General features: G+C 40.8%; 1 protein-coding gene across 1 annotated transcript in view; it reads right to left on the bottom strand.

Annotated features, from left to right (window-relative positions):
- The window catches only part of LOC133124927 (coiled-coil domain-containing protein 148-like), a 57,367-nt gene that overhangs the window by 25,290 nt on the left and 10,416 nt on the right, over positions 1 to 21,661 (bottom strand). Inside the window, exons 5-10 of the mRNA XM_061236505.1 lie at positions 20,588 to 20,691; positions 18,891 to 18,967; positions 18,499 to 18,662; positions 12,206 to 12,301; positions 11,927 to 12,108; positions 8,409 to 8,547 (exon numbers count right to left, since the gene is read on the bottom strand). Coding sequence (XP_061092489.1) covers positions 8,409 to 8,547; positions 11,927 to 12,108; positions 12,206 to 12,301; positions 18,499 to 18,662; positions 18,891 to 18,967; positions 20,588 to 20,691 — 762 coding nt within the window. The remainder of the gene's footprint in view (positions 1 to 8,408; positions 8,548 to 11,926; positions 12,109 to 12,205; positions 12,302 to 18,498; positions 18,663 to 18,890; positions 18,968 to 20,587; positions 20,692 to 21,661) is intronic.

Genomic DNA, 21,661 nt, shown 5'->3' with positions numbered 1-21,661 from the left:
CCTCTCATACTATTTTCTTATTTAAGGTTAACTATGTTAGGATTGTCATAGCATGCTTAGTAACTTATACTATATCCTTATACTGTCTGTATAACAGCATAGTTTATACTGTATGAATTATGTCTTTGATTTGTATTGTTTAAATTTGCATTAAGATTGGCATTTAGTATTTGAATGACGCATAGACTCACTGGTCGGGTTATGTTTCTCAGATAACTTTGATGGATGTAATTATGTTCTCTTACATTGAAAGCAGATCTGAATACGAGTGTCTGCTAAATGAATGTTATGTAATATAATGTAGTGCCAACATGGGTCACCGCACGCCAGGAAAATACCCACAGTTAGCAGTGTAACCGTAACAAAGAGGCACAGTTTACAGTGGATCTGAAACACTTCCACATTTTTCACAATGGACCAGTATCACGCGCACTTGGTTTTAAATGAACAGTAACACATTCACAGCTGAACAGTTGCCGGGGCTTTTTAGGATCTCTGCTCCTGACAATGTTTCCAGTGGTTGCTGGTCCATGAACAGGGGGAGTCTGCGGCAATTCATCATTGTGTCACACTGTACGCTGCATGGCAGTGGCAGCCATGCATGACCGCTTTAGTGGAACGCAAAGAAATTATATAAATGCAGACTAATGGCGGTTAACTGATGGTTTACAGGCATTTGACGGTTGGCTGCTTTCATTGGATTGAGAAAAGCTGACAGCTCTGGCCATGTAACTTACGTACCTGAGGCAACAAGGCAAACCTTGTATATGGTATTAACATACACTCAGTGATCACTTTATTAGGTAGACCCGTAAGAGTTTGCACAGAATGGTGCGAAAAACGAAAAAACATCCAGTGCAGAACAGTTCTGTTGGCAGAAACGCTTTGTTAATGAGAGAGGTCAGAGGAGATTGGCCAGACTGGTCGAAGCTGACAAGAAGGTGACAGTAACCCAAATAGCCACACATTACAACAGTGGTATACAGAAGAGCATCTCTGAATATAAACTTCTAAGTGCATAGTGTCAGGGTTGGAGGTAGTACTGATGGTGGCCACCAGGGGGGCTTATTACTTTCACCTGGTGGTCGTTAGTGCCTACTTGATGTCTACCTCCTGAAGGTATTTAAAGCCCTCATTTCCCCTCAGTCTCCGCTTCGGTGTCACTGTTCGCTCTGCCACCTAGCCGGTATTAGCACATGGTAAGACTCAGCATTCGAGTCAGGTATTGTGCTGGTTCTGTGTTCAGAAAAGGTAAGGAAGGGGTCTGCGCGTTAGTGTGTGTACACTGCAGCCGCCTTCCTGTAGGTTCTTTTGTTCTTTGTTTCTTTTTTGTTTTCGGCTCGTGTGAGTCCGTGGGTGAGGGACGTTGTCCCCGGTATTTTGTATTTTGGTTTGTGTGTTTTTTCGGAGCTGCGACTCCTGAGTCTTTATTTTTGTTAGCCCAGTCTTTTATACTGGGTTGTACTTTTATTTTGGGTTTTCCCCGGTCCGGGGCAGAAGTGCTAGCCTTTACGCACTCATTTTTTGTTTGTGATTTCCGCCCTGGTTTTGGAGGGTAGTTTTTATTTTCTGAGCCGTTATTTGGGGCTCTTCCTTTTATTTGTGCGGAGTTGTCTCCGTGTACAGTGCTGTCTCCTCTACCCCCCCGGGGTCTTAGTGGCGGGCTCGTTTGTGGGTCCGCTTACAAGGGGTCACCCCCTTAGTCGCACCTGGCTCTCCGCACCTCCTCAACCTCACACATAGACTATAGCAGCAGAAGAGTTAACAACTAAAAAAAAAAGAAATCTAATAAATACCTAATAAAGTGCTAACTGACTGTATATTGTAATGTACAAGTGAACCCACAGGTTTCAAAGCCGAACTTGATCCATTATCATCCTCTGGGGTCTCTTTCTGTCTGTCTGTACTTGCATGTGTGTATCAATGTGTACCTTATGCCAACATGTATATAAGTGTGTGTACAGTCTGTCTGCCCATATAGTATATATATTGTAAACGTATAAGTGCCTGTCTATATCAGTATATGCTTGTTATTGCAGATTTTTGTGAACAGTCTGGAAGCAGTAACCAAATCCTAGGTTTGTGAGGAGGTACCAGGATACTGTGTGCAGTCAGTTACTCCCCTTCAAATTACTGTTGTCACTGAAGGTGAAAACCCTTCTGAAAACAACCTTCTAGCTCCTGACACAGACCAAATCATGGGATATTCCATAAATGGGAATTAGGTATGCATTAATCCCTGTAAAGAAATAAGAGCGTGCATATCTTAATTACTATCACACTGGACAAAGCCACATCTGCAGACTGGAAAAAAATGATAAAGCAATCTGCCAATGCTGTATCTGACCAAAATATTTAATTTTGGCCTTATTTGGTCTCATAAGATCATTTAAATTATGACTGAACCAAGGTGCTGTGGTCAGATGAGATCAATTTTAATGTTTTGGTCAGGTGGTGAGTCAGGGATGTTTTGGGGCTGTTCTCATTTCAGAGGTCCAGGGGCACTGGTTAAGTTGGTATAATGGCAATTTTGGCTGACAATCTGGTTGCCTCTACCGCAAGGCTTGGCTGTATGGGGACTTTCCAGCAAGACAATGACCGAAAGCATACCTTAAAATCCATACAGAAATGTGATAAAATAATCTATGTTCTGCAATCTCAGGCGCCGGACCTCAATCCAATCGAAAACCTGTAGGCTGAACTGAAGAGGGCAGTTGATAAGCGCAAACCCAAGTATGTGAAGGATCTTGCAAGGATCTGGATAGAGGAATAGTCCAAAATCCCCTCCAAATGTGTTCCTTAATCTACAGGAAAAGACTCCATGCTGTTATCCTTGCCAAAGGTTGATGCACCAAGTACTAAACCAGGGGTGCTAATAATTATGAAACGTTGATTGTGGTGAAATCTTTATTTTTTTTAAATAAAATGAATGTTTGATTTTTGGGTAAAGTATTTGGCCACAAAACAAAAAACATGTGCCTTTTTAGGTCAACTTTTCAGATCAATCAATGACCTATACCTGCATGCTACATCTAGTTGGATAGTATGTAGTTGGACCCATTTTCATCCCACTGATTTTCATTTCACTGATTACCATGTTATATCCAGTAATGTGCATAAATGTGGGCATCCCTTGTCAAAAAGCCTTTTACAATGAATATCTAAGTGAACAGAAGTGAATCTGACCTTTAAATGGCACAATGGCATGACACATTTCTTCTCATTTTATTTAAATGTTTTCCAAAAAAAGGAAAGAGGTCCTATGCAAAAGTTTGGGAACCCTTTCAGTTACTACAGTACTTTATAACTCTCCCTCGGGCAACTATAACAGCTTGTAAACACTTCCTGTAGACAGCTAAGAGTCGTTCTTGCTTTTGGAATTTTTCCCCATTCTTCCTGGCAGAACACCTCTAGCTCAGAAATATTCTTTGGCCTCCTTGCATGTATGGCATGTTTGAGATCTCGCCACAGATTTTCAATAATATTCAAGTCTGGGGACTGTGGTGGCCATTTCAAAACCTTCATCCGTCTCTCTGGAGGTACTTCATGGTCGATTTGGAGGTATGTTTGGCTCATTGTCTTGCTGGAATACCCAACCTCTCTTCAACTTCAATGTATGGACAGACCTTTGAACATCAGCCTCTATAATTCATTGATATTTAGTGCATTCTTCCTTCCACTCGCACAATATTTCGTGTACCCCCAGCTGACAACCTCAAAGCATAATGGATCCACCTCCATGCTTCACAGTTGGAAAGGTATTCTTCTCTACAAAGGCTTCTCCAAACATACCTTCTTTGGTGGTAGCCAAAAAGTTCAATTTCGTCAGTCAAAGCACATTGTTCCAAAAGGCTTCAGGCTTCACAAAGTTTTCTTTTGCATAATTCAGATGTTTATTTTTGTGTCAAGGTCGTTCTTTCTGGCAACTCTGCCATGTAGGTCTGAGTTGTTTAAAGTGCATTGTATTGTTGTCCTGTGAACAGCTAGACCTGTGTTTGCTACTCTTTTTTGCAGCTCTTTAGCAGTGATTCTTCTGAGCATTTCTCACCAGGTCTCAGGCCATTCTATCTCAACATTGTATTTTACCTTTACCTTGCCTTGACATCAACTGTTGATTCAAATAGATTCATCATCTATTTTCTAATGTTTCTGACAGTGGAAATTTTGGAATGTTGAGTTTTTGTAGCCTTCTCCTTCTTGTTGGAAATCTTCATTCTGACATCCTTGGACAACTGTTTAGAGGAACCCATGGTTGTTTAGAGGAACCAGACAAAACAGCCACTTAAGTTGGATACATTAGAAGTCATGGAGTTACTTCAAAATAGGCCCTGGAATTATACCACCTGACTCATTGCAGCCCTAACAAGTAAATCAGGTCTGGGCCATAGTAATCATCTTTTAAAAAAGTAACAAAGAATAATCCAAAAGGGTTCCCAAAATTTTGTGCAGGGCCCTTTTCCTTTCTTATAATTTATAAACAGTAAAATATGAAAATAAAAAGGAATCTTGCTTTATCATTTGCAGAAAGGTGTCATGTTTAACTTCATTTAGAGTTCAGGTTTGCTTTTTATCTCGTACAGATTTGTGTAACAGACATTTAAACCAGGGGTGCACCAATTGTTCCACTCCACATAGACTTACAGTAGATTTCCCCCCTTATCTCCCATTTTGAATCAGAAATTATACTATATTGTTACATTACACCAATGCCACTAAAAACGAAGCAAGGGACATTGGGAAGAGGAGAGGAGTTGTCTCATAACTCCATAAACTGCAGCTGTCGACTGAGTGTGCCCACACCACCCTGGCGGGACAAAGCTTAACGTTAACGTTAGCTACGTTGCAACACAGCCCAAACTCAAAAGCACAATGTCTAGCCTAAAGGCCTCTGTGTGCACTCTTTGCAAGTGCCTTTATTGAGTGAGCTCTCCATATGTGCTCAACAGTTTTGAAAGGCTCATATTTTATTTCTTCAATGAGAAGATTAAGGAAGGAATTTATTTGATATGAGCTTTTGTCTGACATTTCTTTCTCATGTATCTGTAGTTTTACCTGCCTTCCAGGGTTAACAGCTTAAGATATCAAAGTCAAAAGTGCCAGAACAGCCTTTTCATGCTGTTATTCTGTCAGGATGTGTATAAAAGGTGACAAACTCAAGAACTCATCAAAGATTTTGAAATTCTGTGCAATGAAAATCAAGATTTCTCTTTTTGCTATAATATATAGACGCACAAAATAAATGCTGTGATATTATGTACTTATTCTGATGAGTTTTTTTCTTCTTGAAAATAATATATTTATATTGCTCACATCTGTAGGATTTATTATTGGTCAATTAATTTGACATAATCAAGAAGATGATGGGAAAATGGGTCATCACACAAATGTTAATGTGTCTGATTATGATTTATTAGTACTGACTGTACCATAGGGACTTAACAGGCAACATGACTCATATAACTGGCTGCATAGGATCCCTGGATAAAAAGTATACAGTAATATATCTGTGCAGAGAGGAACATATCATTGCTCAAATGGAATAACACTTTTAAAAGTGTTTCTAATAGTAAAAAGTGATGGTGCCAGCTATTTAAGGCCCGTTAGAACTATATTTCTTTACTTTTTAGAGAAAATTGAGAAATAAACTAATATAAAAAATAAATAGATGAAGTGGTCACTAAATAAAAATGTTATACAAAAAAGAGACTAATTGAATACTGGTGGCACTTAAGGTTAAGGATGAGGCAACTGATAAATTAATAGGAAGCTTTTATAACAGAGAATATTGTCAAATAAGCAATTGCATTGCTTTAGTTATTTTTCCTTTTATGGTCTCCTCTTCTGTCTCACAAAAAACAAGTCTCTTTTAGTTTCCATGGAACTAACTCTGAGACTATACTTCCAGTAATAGTAAGTAGGCATAGAAAGATAACAGAATCCATCAAAAGTGATTAAAAGAAGATGGAATTCCTCAGTGGTTTCATAAACTCATTAAACAGCGTTTAACAAATACGTCCGCTGCCAGTTCTGAAACAAAACCTACCAAAGTTTTGTAGTTTCAGTGAAGGAACAGTCGGCCATTTGACAAATATCCACATATCCTTGGGCTGTGCTATTGACATTTTGGCAGCTAGATGGGACAATCAACGGACAGCTTACATAACCACCATGGGGGTGTATGGGAGATGTACAGTGCAGTCCATAGGTATTTGGCAGCGGTATAATTCCACAGTTGGACAGTCGTTTTGGCTCTATACTCCAGCACATTGGATTTGAAATAAAAGAATGAATAATGAGGTTAAAGAGCAGACTGTCACCTTTAATTTGAGGGCATTTACATGCATAATCACATATCACAGTCCCCCCATTTTAGGGGACCAAAAGTAATTGGACAGTTGGCTTCTCAGCTATTTCTGATCAGTCAGGTGTATTCAATCGCTTCCTTACTGCATCCTGATGCAGGGCTGGCCACTGCTCATGTGGTGAACAGACAGCACAATTCAAAGAAAAGGCTTACCATGTTTTATTGCCAAACTCAAACAGAAATATCAAAGTACATAACAAGGCCAATATGACAACAGAAGAAGTTAAAAATAACTTTTTCTTTGTAACCAAAAATTACCAAAACTATGCTTAAAATAGCTCTTTCAGTAGTGTCCCCAAGCCGCTTTGGAAACCCAGCTCTGCCTCAGGCCTGAGAACCAGGCCTCTTATAGCCCAATAATGAGGTAATTAGCCACAGCTATGGTGATTACAATAAATCACAGCTGTAGCCATACCTGTAGATAGTGCTGGTGCTGCCTGGTGGACAGCACCGTAATTTACCTTCCTGCCACCACAGCATGTCTACAAAGCTTTCAATATCCAGTTTTGATTCTAGACTTTTGCCTTTGGAGTCTTTTATCAGCATTTGTAAAAATGAGGACGTTTAACATTTAACCTAATTTTCATTGCTTCATTTCAAATCCAAAGTGCTGGAGCACATAGCCAAAAGAACAGAAATTGCACCACTGTCGAGATACTTACGGACTGCACTTTACATACTGTAGTTTTACGTGATTCTGGAAATCACAGTGCATTGTGAGCAGGTGTGTGCTCAGAGCCTGACAGTAATGCAGTGAAAAACAGAACATTATAACCTAGCGCCCGATGAAGCTGACAGAGTGCAGAGGTTTTGCATACTGCGGTCAAGTGACTCCATATGGTTTCAGCCCTACTTATGGCCGTACTATTTATACACCTTAGCCATGACAATGCGCTATCCATATTCATATAAAAGGCATACGCTCATTTGCTCAAACAGATATTATTCTGTGCTATTTGCACGGTTGAAAAGCGTTGATGTTCCTGTCACAAATAACGAAAGATTCTTGCAAATAAAAACATTCATCTTTTTATATTAATAACGGCCTTCATCTCAGGCCACACGCGCATAGCGTACTGAGAAGGATATGCAGCTAGGAAGTGAGTAAAAGAAACATCTTTCTTGCTGAGGGCTTCTTTGTAAGGAAATGAAAAAAAGACACTGAAATAGAATCAGTGGGAATGACGGAGTGGTTTGTGCCGAACGCTGAGGGCGGAATGTTCCATCAAGAGCAGCACCCAGCTGGAAATGACACAGAGACAAGCCTCGGAGAGGGAGAGTTGTACTCTGGCGGTCGTCATGGTGACGGGGGAGCTGCAGGTAGGAAGAGAGGCAGCGGAGGAAGGGAGCGGGGACAGCCGTGTTCACAGAGGTGACGACGTGCATCTCACAGCTTGTCGAGCGCATCATCCACTGCTCTGCAGCCCCACTGGATCTACAGCACAGAACTGTGAGAGCAGAGACACGGACCAGAGAGATACAGAGACACTGATCGTGGAAAGAGCAGAACCACTGATCAGAGATATAGATATAGACACTGACCAGGGAGATACAGAGATACTAACCAGGGAGATATAGAGACACTGACCAGGGAAATATAGAGATACTGACCAGGGAGATATAGAGACACTGACCAGGGATATATAGAGACACTGACCAGGGAGATATAGAGACACTGACCAGGGATATATAGAGACACTGACCAGGGAGATATAGAGACACTGACCAGGGAGATAGAGGGACACTGACCAGGGATATATAGAGACACTGACCAGGGAGATACAGAGACACTGACCAGGGAGATACAGAGACACTGACCAGGGAGATATAGAGACACTGACCAGGGAGATATAGGGACACTGACCAGGGAGATATAATGGCACTGACCAGGGATATATAGAGACACTGACCAGGGAGATATAATGGCACTGACCAGGGAGATACAGAGATACTGACCAGGGAGATATAGAGACACTGACCAAGGAGACAGACAGCTGCACAGAATTAGATGCAATGGCTACCAAGAGAAAGCACAAAAACTGACCAATTCCTGTCTGGATCGGTGAGGGAGAAGTCTCTGTAGCATATCCATGGAGAGAGTTCGGTGGTTATTCAGGTCATGCGTGTACTGACTCATGACCATCTGAAACACCATGTGATCCTCTTCGGGCCACCCACAGCATCTGAAACAGCGGAGAGGCAGGGTCATGTGGGAAATGCCTTTAGTAATCTGCTTCTCCAACAGATTCATGAGAAAACATAATTGTTCAGATGGTGATTCATCCACGTTAAAAGGTATCATAGATCCAGTTGGAAAAGTGTCATGGGCATGTAGACAGATCCTTGCTCAATCGCCTGAGGGTCTCATTCCATGATTATTCAATCCCACAACAACTACATTACGATACATTACCATGACAATTAGACAAACTAGCAAGACTAAATAACTAAACTAGCTCGTTGATCATAATTATTCCGTTTCACTTTTAACATCCCATTGCGGAAGCGGTGTTAATAATTTGACTTTATGAGCTACAGTAGCGCTGTTAACTGTTTAACACAGGTTTCTTGCCAATTCAATAAAAGTGCAAATCCAGGGTTTTAAATCTGTTTTCTGTGCAATAAGCCACATAGCTTTCTTGTATATTTGAAAATCCCTGATTTTAATAAATGACTAGATTTGGTCCTCATTTAAAGACTCTGTAAAAGACCCCTTCGTTTATTTCTGATGGACACTGGAGAGATGATGATGATTTTGTGGGTGTGCCATCTCTTGCCGACCGGATCTATGGGATTCATTCTTTACTCTTGACTTATTTTCTTTTTCTAAGGTTCTAACTGAAATTTCTGACAAAAATGAGTGTCATACATAGAGTTTATAGAGCACTAAATATATGTGTGAAATTTTACACAACAATGCTGTTTAAAAAGTATTAAAAAAAGCAAAATTTAAAAGGTTGTAGGAGCCCATTCACTTTGGCTGGCAGCTTTGAAGCTAAATATCCCAAAAGCAAGGGAGCAACCAAGCAAAACTTTGTTGAAAAATTGATTTCAACTTGTGTAGAAAATATGGTGAAGATGTCAGGCATTCAAGATGCAGTTCAAGACTACATTCGCTTAGGTATAGTCCCGACAAAAGTATAGTTTTCTCAAAAATGGGCGAATGGATTACAAAGTTAACTTCAACGTTAGTTAGAAAACAGTCGTACCATCATAACCAATAAATATGACTGTATCGAATAATTTGCAAAACAAACATATATTTCTACCAAACCAGAAATACTTTACTTATTATTGTTGCGTAAATGCATTGCTAGGTCATTTCAGTACCAAACTAATGTAAAACATGGCACGCTTCTTGTACAGGGTTTCCTACCCTTCCCACCCAAGAAGGCATAATGTGTCATATTCAGGCGACGGACAGTATCGGAATATCGCTGCGTACGCATAGCAGAATTAATATACGGATGTGAGTAATTACACATCTCTGAGGAATGATTGCCCACAGACACAAAGAACCATGCCAGAGAGGCCAACACAGTACGATATTATGCTCAAATGTATCAAAGGCAGCCCTGGCTTAGCAGAACAAGAAAGCTTTTAGGTGTCAAAGTGCATTCTAGGATTGTTCACTACTTTGACTAATGCTCTCTCAGTGCTGTGCTGAACCTGAAAACCAGACTGGAAAGTTTCAAACACATTAATGTTATGGAGGTCATTTAGCTGTTTAAAGACCCTGCAAGGGCCTGTAATTACTAATAGCAGAAAAGTCCATGTTGCTTTTTCTGAGTAGAGGTTTAAACACTGCATTTCACCAGGAAATGTGCCTGTAAACAAGGAATGATTGATTATAGCTAATAATTCCTCTGGCAGACAGTCAAAAACAGTTTTGTAGTGGGGATGGGGTGGGATCAAGGGAACAAGTAGAGGATTTCAACTCCTGAACCACTTTTCTTGTAGTTTCCACATCAACCAGGCTTGTGCAGCCTGACCACAGGTGGGCGATGGGGCAGAGGTAGGGACATCCCACAGACAGAAATCCCTCCCTGCCCCGAAGATACTATAATAACAATTTATTATTTAGCTGAAGCTTTTATCCAAAGCAACATACAGTTAATTAAGACTAAGCAGGGAACAATCCCCACAGGAGCAATGAGGGCTTAAGGGCTTTGCGGATCTTATCCTGGCTATACTGGGGCTTGAACCACAAACCTTCCGGGTCCCAGTCATGTACCTTTGCCACTAGGCTACAGGCTGCCCCCTATACATGTGTATGTCCATGCAACATCCTGCAGGCCTGCCAGACAGGTAACATGGAATACTAGACTAAAACAGTGACTTAATGGGAGGCCCCATCCAGCAGCCCCACAAACTAATAATGTAAAAATGATATTCAGCATATTCAGGGATGAACAAAGCATTCAATAGCAGTCGCTCGATACTGTAGTTAATACAACAGTACATTTTTCATGTATCAGTCCTTGGTGCCCTTTGCCTGTTGTTGCACCAAATACATTACACTGAGCACGATAGTGGCACTGTTCAAAGCACCAATTATTTTCTGCTGACCAGCTTAAGTATAAGATACATTCACTGGGGTCTAGATAAAAGATGAAAACAGCCCTGTTGAGCATCTAACTGAAGCGATGACCAAAGTAAATCTAGATTATAGCATTTAAGCGCAATCAGCTCCCTGTGGCTTCTGAAGTCACCCATTAAACCAACGGCCTCCCAGAGGGAAGAAATCACTATGGAATAGATCTAAAGTTTTATGCTTACTCTCCATTTTCCAAACCAGACGGAAGGCGGAAATTGTCTGCTTCACACATTTCAGAGAATATCACTACATTATTTGTCAGCTTAGCTTTGGTGTAAAGAGTGCACCAGTGTTTCCCAATGGACCACGGAAAGGCATTCCACAGGGAGAAATACATTTTAAAATTAGAAATGGAAAATAAATTACATTAGGTCAAAATGAAAATGCTTGGTTTTGCTTGGTGAGATGCCTTTATGGAACAAGATACCTCAGTACAGTACACTGTATATGATTCACAAGGCATGGAAGTAGGTTTTTACTCATGTCTTCACAATCCTGGGTATATAATAAGAGTAAATCCACTTTATAAAAGCATATTCTTTGGCAAGGAACGGAGTTAACAGATGTTAAAAATGAAGTGGAGTGCAATGTTTTGTGACTCAAATCAAGGCCTGTATAATCCTTCATTTTAAAACTTGAGCCTAACCATGCACTTGGGAAATTAATTGGAATAAATGGAGAAGGAAATGCATAAAGAAGATTCTGGGCTGTTTTTGGCCAGGTACAAAGCAACACAAAGCCCATATGCAAACAGATCTGTATTTTTGTCAGGTGCATGAATAGCATGTTATTCTAGTGCTGAAGTTTGATATTTCCCATCTAAAGTGCACATGGAAAGGCATAAGAGGTGTGTTTATTCAAATTGCCCGGCAGAATCACCAATTTTCACTTTACTCTAACAATGTCTCTTTACACCCACTAGAACCGCTGGTTACCACAGTGGTTAGTAAAATAAGATCTCTTACCTGCCTATTTCCTGCAGACAGTTTGTGATATTCAGGAGTTTTGACTCATATTTCTCACTGAGGGCATGAAACTCTTGGAGGAGGGAAGTCTTAAAATCAGGGTAGGAACACCAAGCACTCAAGAGCTCCTCTGGATTCTGTTTCAAAGCTCCCAAAATCTCTTCTGCAGAAGATAAACTCTCCTGTAAAGATAAAGGTAAATATATATTTTAAATGTTTGCTAAATACCATCAAATGTTCCGAGAGCGCAAATGTAACTGGGCTTTACTATTTTATTACCTCAATTCCTATTGCAAAGATCTCCTGTTCCACTGATAAACATTCAAAATGCAGATTTTCTACAAGTGCTCCTTGCTGGTCCTTCACGGATTTTACCTGAATAAACAAGAAAATGTTCAGAAAACAGGTACGAGAAATGAAAGCCATACGCAATGCAAAGTAAGAACAAAATCAGAACACACGTTTTGCAGATATATAGGAACCAAATCATAGGCACCCTGACATTCAGAACTTCATTGCCTGCATAAACAGGAAAACTTAATTACATGGGACGCATCGCAGATATGCAGCTACTATGGTAATTCCAAGACCTTGCCTCTTCCCAAATCATTGGACTTGTTGTACTGCTGCATGCGGAAATAAAGAGTACTCAGCACGCACAATAATTACTGGATGTAAGAGAAAATAATAAGGTACACATACTGGTTGTCAGTCATACCATCATCACCTTATTTGTTCAAAGGTGACCTGGAGCCAAACAGAACAGATCCAGGCTATCCACTTAATGACCATTGCTCATTTCAGGGTAAGGTGGGAAATGCACTTAAGAGTCTTGTAAGTGACATATTCTGGGGATCTTGGTCCCAAGAGCAATAATGCATCCTACAGTACAACACTAACAGCAATTTTCTTTGCTTTAGCAGAACCAAAACGGTCGGTCATAGTTCTATAATTTGGACAGATAATTGTGGGTCTCTTCTACCAAGACCGCTATTTTCTCTTCATAAAACATAAATTGTGTTTTTTCTCGCAAACAAAACATCCCTCAAATAATGTATTGCACCCCCAATGCTAATTAGTGCTATCCATAGCAAACCTCCAAAATATATACATGTAGCTAACACATGCTGCATTATGCTACTGATATGTTGTGCCAAAAGAGGTGCTCACAATCAATGCTATTATTAAAGACAATGTGCAATCAAAATCATACTTTTTATAGTTATATTACAAATAAGAAACAAAGACACAAAATAATATGTGTAGCAATAATAAGAGTATGGCGGCACGGATGGTGCAGTGGTTAGCACTGCCGCCTCACAGCAAGGAGGTCCTGGGTTCAAATCCCCGTCGGCCAGGGCCTCTCTGTGTGGAGTTTGCATGTTCTCCCCGTGTTTGCTTGGGTTTCCTCCCACAGTCCAAAGACATACAGGTTAGGCTGGTTGGAGAGTCTAAATTGCCCATAGGTATGAGTGTGTGAGTGAATGGTGTGTGTGCCCTGCGATGGACTGGCGACCTGTCCAGGATGTATTCTTGCCTTTCGCCCAATGTATGCTGGGATAGGCTCCAGCCCCCCTGCGACCCTGTTCAGGATAAGCGGGTTAGGATAATGAATGAATGAATGAATAATAAAAGTATGAGATGATCCCACTGAGCAGAGTGAAACAAAGGGCAGGGATGCAGGGGTGGAGAGAGGGAGAACCCTATAGAATACTGCCCATTTTATAACCAGGCATTTGTTTTCTACTGTGGAATATGCACTCAGTGACCACTTTAATGTATACCAGCCCATTAATGCAAATATCAAATAAGCCAATCAAGTGGCAAAAACTCAGTTCATAAAGGCATGCAGACATGGTTAAGAGGTTCAGTTGTTCAGGCCCAATATCAGAATAGGAAAGAAAATAAATGTGATCTAAGTGACTTTGACTGGGGAATGATTGTTGGTGCCAGGCGGGGAGGTTTGAGAATGGTGCGAAAAACAAAAACATCCAGTTAACAGCAGTTCTGTGGATGAAAACGGCTTGTTAATGGGAGAGGTCAGAGGAGAACAGCCAGACTGGTTCAAGCTGACAGGAAGGCGATAGTAACTCAAATAAACACGCGTGACAATAATGGTATGCAAAAGAGTATCTCTGAACACACATCAAGTCAAACTTGGAAAATGATATGCCACAGCAGCAGAAAACCTATACATCCAAAAAATAAGTGAATAAATGATATAAATTAAATTAAATATATGAATACCTCATAAAGTGATCACTGTGGTCACTATCTGTTCTTGAAGGAAGCAAATTACTGCTAATGACCAACACTGGGAGGACTGAGACAGGATAGCACATGTTCCTGGTGCATCAGTCTATATGATAATTTCCTCTGTAAATGGTTCCCATGCACAGCTCTGCCTTGAGCTTCTGAAATAGCCTTCTTGGCTCTTGGGATTGACCTCATAATGCTGGACAGATGAGCCTTTGTAAAATCCATCAAGGGAATTCTAAAACTGGCAAAATGTGGTATGAACTATCTGTAATAGCTTGTCAAACCAATGACCGTTTCTTTTGTTGTGAAAAAGGACCATTTGTGAACCATATCACATTTCTTCTCTTGTGGTCACATTGCCCTGCCCCAAAGGTGAATCTTCAATATTCTTCAATATTCTGCTTCCTGCAAACTTCAAGCTTCAAAAATAATCCCTCACAACCCTTTTCAAGTCAATGGAATCAGACACTGACGCAGTCCGGGGTCTTCGTTATTCTGATGCGAGCAGTCATTCAGTGAGTGTGTGCCAGCTGCAAGACCTTCTGTGTGAAAGGCATATGCACCAAAGCTGCTGATAATGAAAAGCAAATGATGAGCAGTTAACTTCACTCACCCCTTCCACTGGACAACCATCAACAACAATCACCTGGTGAGGGTAGAAAGATATTTCTAGAAAGCTGGCTTTCTATCACTGCTTCCATTGCCTTGTTGATGAATTTACAATTAAGCCAATATGAAATCCTCCAGTTATGAGATAAGGATGTTGTTTTGCTTTCAGGACAAAATCTTACCAGAAGAGCAAGTGCAGTCTTTAATGATTAAACAGTGATTGTTTTTGTCAAGGTTAGCTGCCCTCTCCAGCGTAGTCCCCAGAGTAAAGAATATCCCGCTCTCTGTTTCCTTCCTGTCACACTAATGAATTTGAACAACTCTGTCTCCTCAATGTGGCACCTTCTAACCAGCTTAGAGTGTGTGAGGACTCCTGGAACCTTTACTGCCTTCCTGTCAGGCACATCTTAATAATTCCTGTTATCATACGTTCCTCTCACACGGAGGTGTATCAACTATAGATAACTTCTCATCAGGGGAGCTTGTGAGGAAGGCTTTTAAAATCACATGTTAGGCAAAATATTTTTTTTAATGGGGTATCCTTCTTAGGTGTAAAATGAGAATCAAATTTGCAATTGATTTCTCAAGCACCTATTTCCTTCTCTGAGATGTTTTATGAATACAGACTCAATTGACAGAATAATGTAAGCACTATATAACACTGTGCTTTACAGTTGTTGCTCTTCTATTCATATCACAAGTTCCATTGGCTACTCACTTCAATGCCCTGCTAATGTAATTCTGTCGCTGCTTCCGTTGAGCTTGTTTTAATACTTTTGAGGAATATCTATTCATGAAGAAGGAAGATTTCAGCGACAATTATTTCATCAGGAGACATTTTTACATTTATATTTAGTCATTCTGCACACTCTCAGGCGTAACTTGACATGAAAGACATTCATTTTTTTGGCCCTCCAAGAATCGCCCTCCCTATATATAATGTCTTTAGGCATGCAAAAACAGCACATCAAAGAGGATAAGGGATATCAATATGAAAGCAAAGCAAGAATGAGCAATCTTATCTGAAAGGGTGGGCGATTCTCTTCTTAGATTAATCTTAAATATAGTTCTTACATCTTGAATGTCACATTCTTATCACTGAAGCCTCTTCTGTGACATATTCAATGTATTCTCAATTCTGCCAACACACGGATTACAGCAGTGCAGTTTATATGCAAATGGTACACTACAGCATGTAATGTCTAAATATGCAAATATACTTATTTCTATTGCATGTAGAACAAAAATCCCAGAGATTTTGACAAAATGAAATGGGCAATAGAGTGGGCATAATCTTTCACCTCATTATTGCATTTTGTAAAACTAGGCCTAATGCTTATTAATTATATGTGAGACAGAGTATTTGAAATGGACAATTACAGGTCCAAGCACTTTCAGTATTTCACAGCAGAACAGAATAGCCTCTTATCACATATAATTCCTTTCACCAAAGAACTCTCTTTGACACATAAATGCACAAGGTATTGTTATTAATTATTGATGTGAGCAGCATTCTCTGAACCAATGAGTCATTATGTACCGAAGGCAATCTAATAGCAATGTGCTTTATCTTTCATGCTGATGAACACAATAAACAAAATGTAACCATTATTCATGCTCATTCATTTCACACAGCGTGTCCTTTCCTTGCAAAAAATGTTTATTTTAGTTTCTTTTAATCAATTATCAACTTGGACTGCTACTAATTCAAGACACTTAATTTTAACGCATTATCCCACTGACAAAATAATTCTAACACATGCAATCAGGTTTTGTGATTTACAAAATTCACCAGGACTTTGCTAGGATTATATATTTGCTTGAATAAAATAAAATAAAATCCTGTCATTAACAGTGCATTTAAACTTACCCATAGTCCACGCACTTAAACAAGAGCACACTGTGTACAGTAAAAGTTACATAATCAAACTAAATCTGAAAGTCGAGAGTTAAGGACATGGTGCATTGTTGTGGAACTGAAGGAAAGCCTACATAATCTTCAATTATTGTGCAGCTCTCAGTTTGAGGCACGTGAATTGATTGAATGGATGCTTGACAGCCAGAGAAACAGCAGTGAGAGGAGGGTTGAGAGATAAGCTAGGGCCTCAAACAGAAAAGAAGAGGGTTTCCGTCTTCACAGACATTTCTATACACCCTCCCCACACAATTTTCTTCATCCAGGTCAGAAATTAGTTGTGAGGGAATAAGTCTGTGAACAGTGATTTAATGGCTTTTTTTGCAAAATCAATTCATTCAGAGGACGCCGAACAAAAGGAGTCTTCATGCTGACTTGTGAAAAATAGCCACTGCTCTGTGGGGCTATTCACGAAAAATGGCAGGTAGTTGTAATGATATCGACCTGTCAAGGTAACAAAGTGGGATTAGGGGTCAAAAGCAAAGTCAAATGATGTTTGTTGGGGCCTTGGTTATTGTAGCATTGGAGTTATTGCGGGAAAATTAAGCCTAGAGAGTTGTTTTGGAAATGTGGAAGCTATTTGGAAGTTTTTTTTGTAATTTTTCTAAAACAAGCATTGTTGAGGGCAAAGGCTTTAGTTTTGCTGTGTATCATTGTGGCTTGGCTTCTGAGGCAGCCAGTTTACATTGCAGTCGGTAAGTATTTGGACAGTGACACTTTGTTTGTTGTTTTTGCTCTGTACTCCAGCAGGCAAACAGTCTAAATAAAACAATACTATTAAGGGGGTGTCTATGTATAAAAGCTACATTTCCAACACTGTTCAACCAATATGGATGTAACAACCCTGAATTTAAAGCTAAAAGTCTACCCTTCAACTCCATAGTAATTGTTTTATTCAATGTGCTGGAGTACAAAGCCAAAACACCAAAAATGTGTCACTGTCCAAATCCTTACAGACTGCACTGTATGTCTTTTTGCCTTTGGATTTTGAAATAAGTCAAACAGCTGTCATCCCGTGTAAATAAAACCCAGAAAGAGATCTGCAGGTAAGGACATAAGAAATAAGCCTGGCAACCCTGGTCCTTACCTCCCGCAGTACTGAATCCCAGTCAGAGATCTGCAGGTAAGGGTATTTTTAAATAAGCCTGGCAACCCTGGTCCTTACCTCCCGCAGTACTGAACCCCAGTCAGAGATCTGCAGGTAAGGGTATTTTTAAATACGCCTGGCAACCCTGGTCCTTACCTCCCGCAGTACTGAATCCCAGCCAGAGATCTGCAGGTAAGGGTATTTTCAAATAAGCCTGGCAACCCTGGTCCTTACCTCCCGCAGCACTGAATCCCAGTCAGAGATCTGCAGGTAAGGATATTTTTAAATACGCCTGGCAACCCTGGTCCTTACCTCCCGCAGTACTGAATCCCAGTCAGAGATCTGCAGGTAATGGTATTTTCAAATACGCCTGGCAACCCTGGTCCTTACCTCCTGCAGTACTGAATCCCAGTCAGAGATCTGCAGGTAAGGGTATTTTTAAATACGCCTGGCAACCCTGGTCCTTACCTCCCGCAGTATTGAATCCCAGTCAGAGATCTGCAGGTAAGGATATTTTTAAATACGCCTGGCAACCCTGGTCCTTACCTCCTGCAGTACTGAATCCCAGTCAGAGATCTGCAGGTAAGGATATTTTTAAATACGCCTGGCAACCCTGGTCCTTACCTCCCGCAGTATTGAATCCCAGTCAGAGATCTGCAGGTAAGGATATTTTTAAATACGCCTGGCAACCCTGGTCCTTACCTCCCGCAGTACTGAATCCCAGTCAGAGATCTCTGAGTGGGAACGCTGCTGTAAGGTACGCTGTTGCACTTCGGCCAGTCTGTATTGCAGATCCTCCTTTAATTGCCAGATGGGCTTGACCGTAGCCTCTCGGAATCCTTCCCGCTCCCTCTCCAGGATCAGCTCTGGGACACATATAATAACATTTTTTATTTATTTTCATCCAGACCATCTTACAGTCTTATTACGGTATGGTATGACACACAATGCATCAAAACTCCTAATGGTTGCAAGACCAAGGGCACAGCCACTGAATTGTAAGTTTAACTTAAAAGCAGTGACGCATCAGATCAATGTTTCAGATATATACAAAGCAGCACTGGAGGGATGGATTTGATGAAGGGAAACACTACCATAGTCTTGCATCTGTGATATGACCCCGTCTCTGTTTTTTTCCAGAAAACTTTGAAGCTCCGCTTCTGCCTTTTCCCTGGATCAAAGGAGAAAACATCAGGAAAACAGACACACTCCAACTCTCAATGTGTCGATTTAAGGATAGGTTTCAATACTGAACGAAGCCACAGCAGCAGAAATGCTTTATTATCATGTTTTCCCGGCTATGGCTCTCCTGGCTAAAATATAGGCAGTTCTGGAAGCTTCAGAAGATTCACTGTGGGCCTGAGAGCTTGTGTACACCATTAACCTTGGACCGCTCAGGTACGTTCATTACCCAGGGAGCGAGGACATGTCCTGCAGCTAATGCTGTCCTTTCCACACACTGCACCGCATGCAGAACGGCCACCCGAGCAGGACCGCGGTCTGATGAGTCTGCGGTACGACAGTACTGCAACACTGTCACGGCTACACCTCCACGGGCACGGAAAGTAACGGGGAGGTGAGGGAATGTAGCCGAAGACTTCATTTCTGCTACGCTTATATGTCACACGGTATGTCTCGTATTCCTTTCACATTGTGTGAATGGCTCAGTATCATCTGCTATAGCAAATTATTGGCGCCCTTCACATTTATTGTAAATAAAATCAAACGGATGCAAACTTGCCAGGAAGAGGATGCAAGTGCACTTTGTCCCCACGGACTGTGATGGTGAGGCTATAGGAGGCTCACAGTTTGGCAAGTCTCAAAAAGAACCATGAAGTAAAATCGGACCTCTATACCAACAAACTCTTTGGAAGGGTTACACAAAGACAGCCCTTACCATACACACCATTGACACGTTTTGAAAAAAATACAACTTCGGCAACATCCTCGGATCGATATACCAGCAAGACCACCAAACCCTGGTGAAGCAAATTACTCATAACGACACATTTATTTCAATACCTGCACGTTATCTGGCATTGTCCTGATAAATGTCGACAACAAAACCAAATGACTTGTGTCAGTGTCGTCTGGTGTAACGTAAAATAGCAAGCTAGCTAACATTAATGCAGTGGGGATACATTATTGCAATTGTGTTGCTTAGCTAAGGTTAGTGCAGTAGGGATACATTATATTCCTACTAACGTTAGCTAACGTTAGTACCATTGCTTCGATACTGGAGTGGGGATACATTATTGCTAGCTGACGTTCACAATATGGTTGCTTAGCAACCAATAAACTACTGTTCAGTGTAAGAATACATTTACCATCAAACATAGTTCCATTAAAAATACATTAATTTAAAATTTGTCATGTCTTTCTTTAGTGAGATTGTGAAAGATAAATGTGGTAACCATTGCATAAAAGCGCATAAAAGTGGGGTGGTTAGGCGTTGTGCCTAACCACCCCGCTAGCTGTGCCAATATCCATGATATACCACGGGTTCTCGTTCCATAACGCTTAATTAACAACTGTTGTTTACTTCATATCTTCTGCTTTAATGCAGTTAAATGCATATGGCTGAATGAGAAATTGGATGCGATGAAAACCTGCCTATGCACAGCCCTCCTTGGCAACGAGTTTGAGACCACTGCTTTAAAAGGTTGTTGCTATCAACAGGTCTCTGATCAATTGATCAGAAATGATCCATTGTAGAAATGTAAATATGGATTCTGCCTGGGCAATAGCACTGGGACTGTGCAGCAGTACGAGGTGATGTCTGTAGCCTTACCCAGCCTTCATTAGTTTGGCCTGCTCCCACATCCACACCTCCCTGTGCTGCCTCAACAGTGTTTTCTGTCTCGCTCTCTGTGCCACTTGTTGTGTCTTCTGAATCTGGAACAAGGTTTAACCTCAGTTGAATACACTACCAAGCTCTCATTGAGCACAATACATACAGGGAACTGCAAACATTACATCAGATAGCCAGCATCTTTCTGTTTCCTAGACTATCTAGCCAGCAGCAAAATCCCCCGGTAGTTTTCACCTGTCATGTGGCTGGAGCTACAGTCAGGTCCATAAATATTGGGACATCGACACAATTCTCATCTTTTTGGCTCTATACACCACCACAATGAATTTGAAATGAAACGAACAAGATGTGCTTTAACTGCAGACTTTCAGCTTAAATTTTTAAGGGACCAAAAGTAATGGGACAAACTAACAATCATAAATCAAACTTTCACTTTTTAATACTTGGTTGCAAATCCTTTGCAGTCAATTACAGCCTGAAGTCTGGAACGCATAGACATCACCAGACGCTGGGTTTCATCCCTGGTGATGCTTTGCCAGACCTCTACTGCAACTGTCTTCAGTTCCTGCTTGTTCTTGGGGCATTTTCCCTTCAGTGTTGTCTTCAGCAAGTGAAATGCATGTTCAATCGGATTCGAAAAACTCTTTGGTTGCTTTCGCAGTATGCTTCGGGTCATTGTCCATCTGCACTGTGAATGAGTTCTGAAGCATTTGGCTGAATATGAATACTCTTCCCTTCCCATCATTCTGGTACAAGTTGATCTTTGTCTCATCTGTCCATAGGATATTGTTCCAGAACTGTAAAGGCTGTTTTAGATGTTGTTTGGCAAACTCTAAGCTGGTCTTCCTGTTTTTGAGGCTCACCAATGGTTTACATCTTGTGGTGAACCCTCTGTATTCACTCTGGTGAAGTCTTCTCTTGATTGTTGACACACATACACCTACCTCCTGGAGAGTGTTCTTGATCTGGCCAACTGTTGTGAAGGGGTTTTTCTTCACCAGGGAAATAATTCTTCTGTCATCCACCACAGTTGTTTTCCGTGGTCTTCCGGGT

Source organism: Conger conger, chromosome 3 (genome assembly GCF_963514075.1).
Source record: "Conger conger chromosome 3, fConCon1.1, whole genome shotgun sequence".
Lineage (NCBI taxonomy): Eukaryota > Metazoa > Chordata > Actinopteri > Anguilliformes > Congridae > Conger > Conger conger.
Note: the sequence above shows the minus strand (reverse complement) of the source record. Positions and strands in the feature narration are given on the sequence as shown.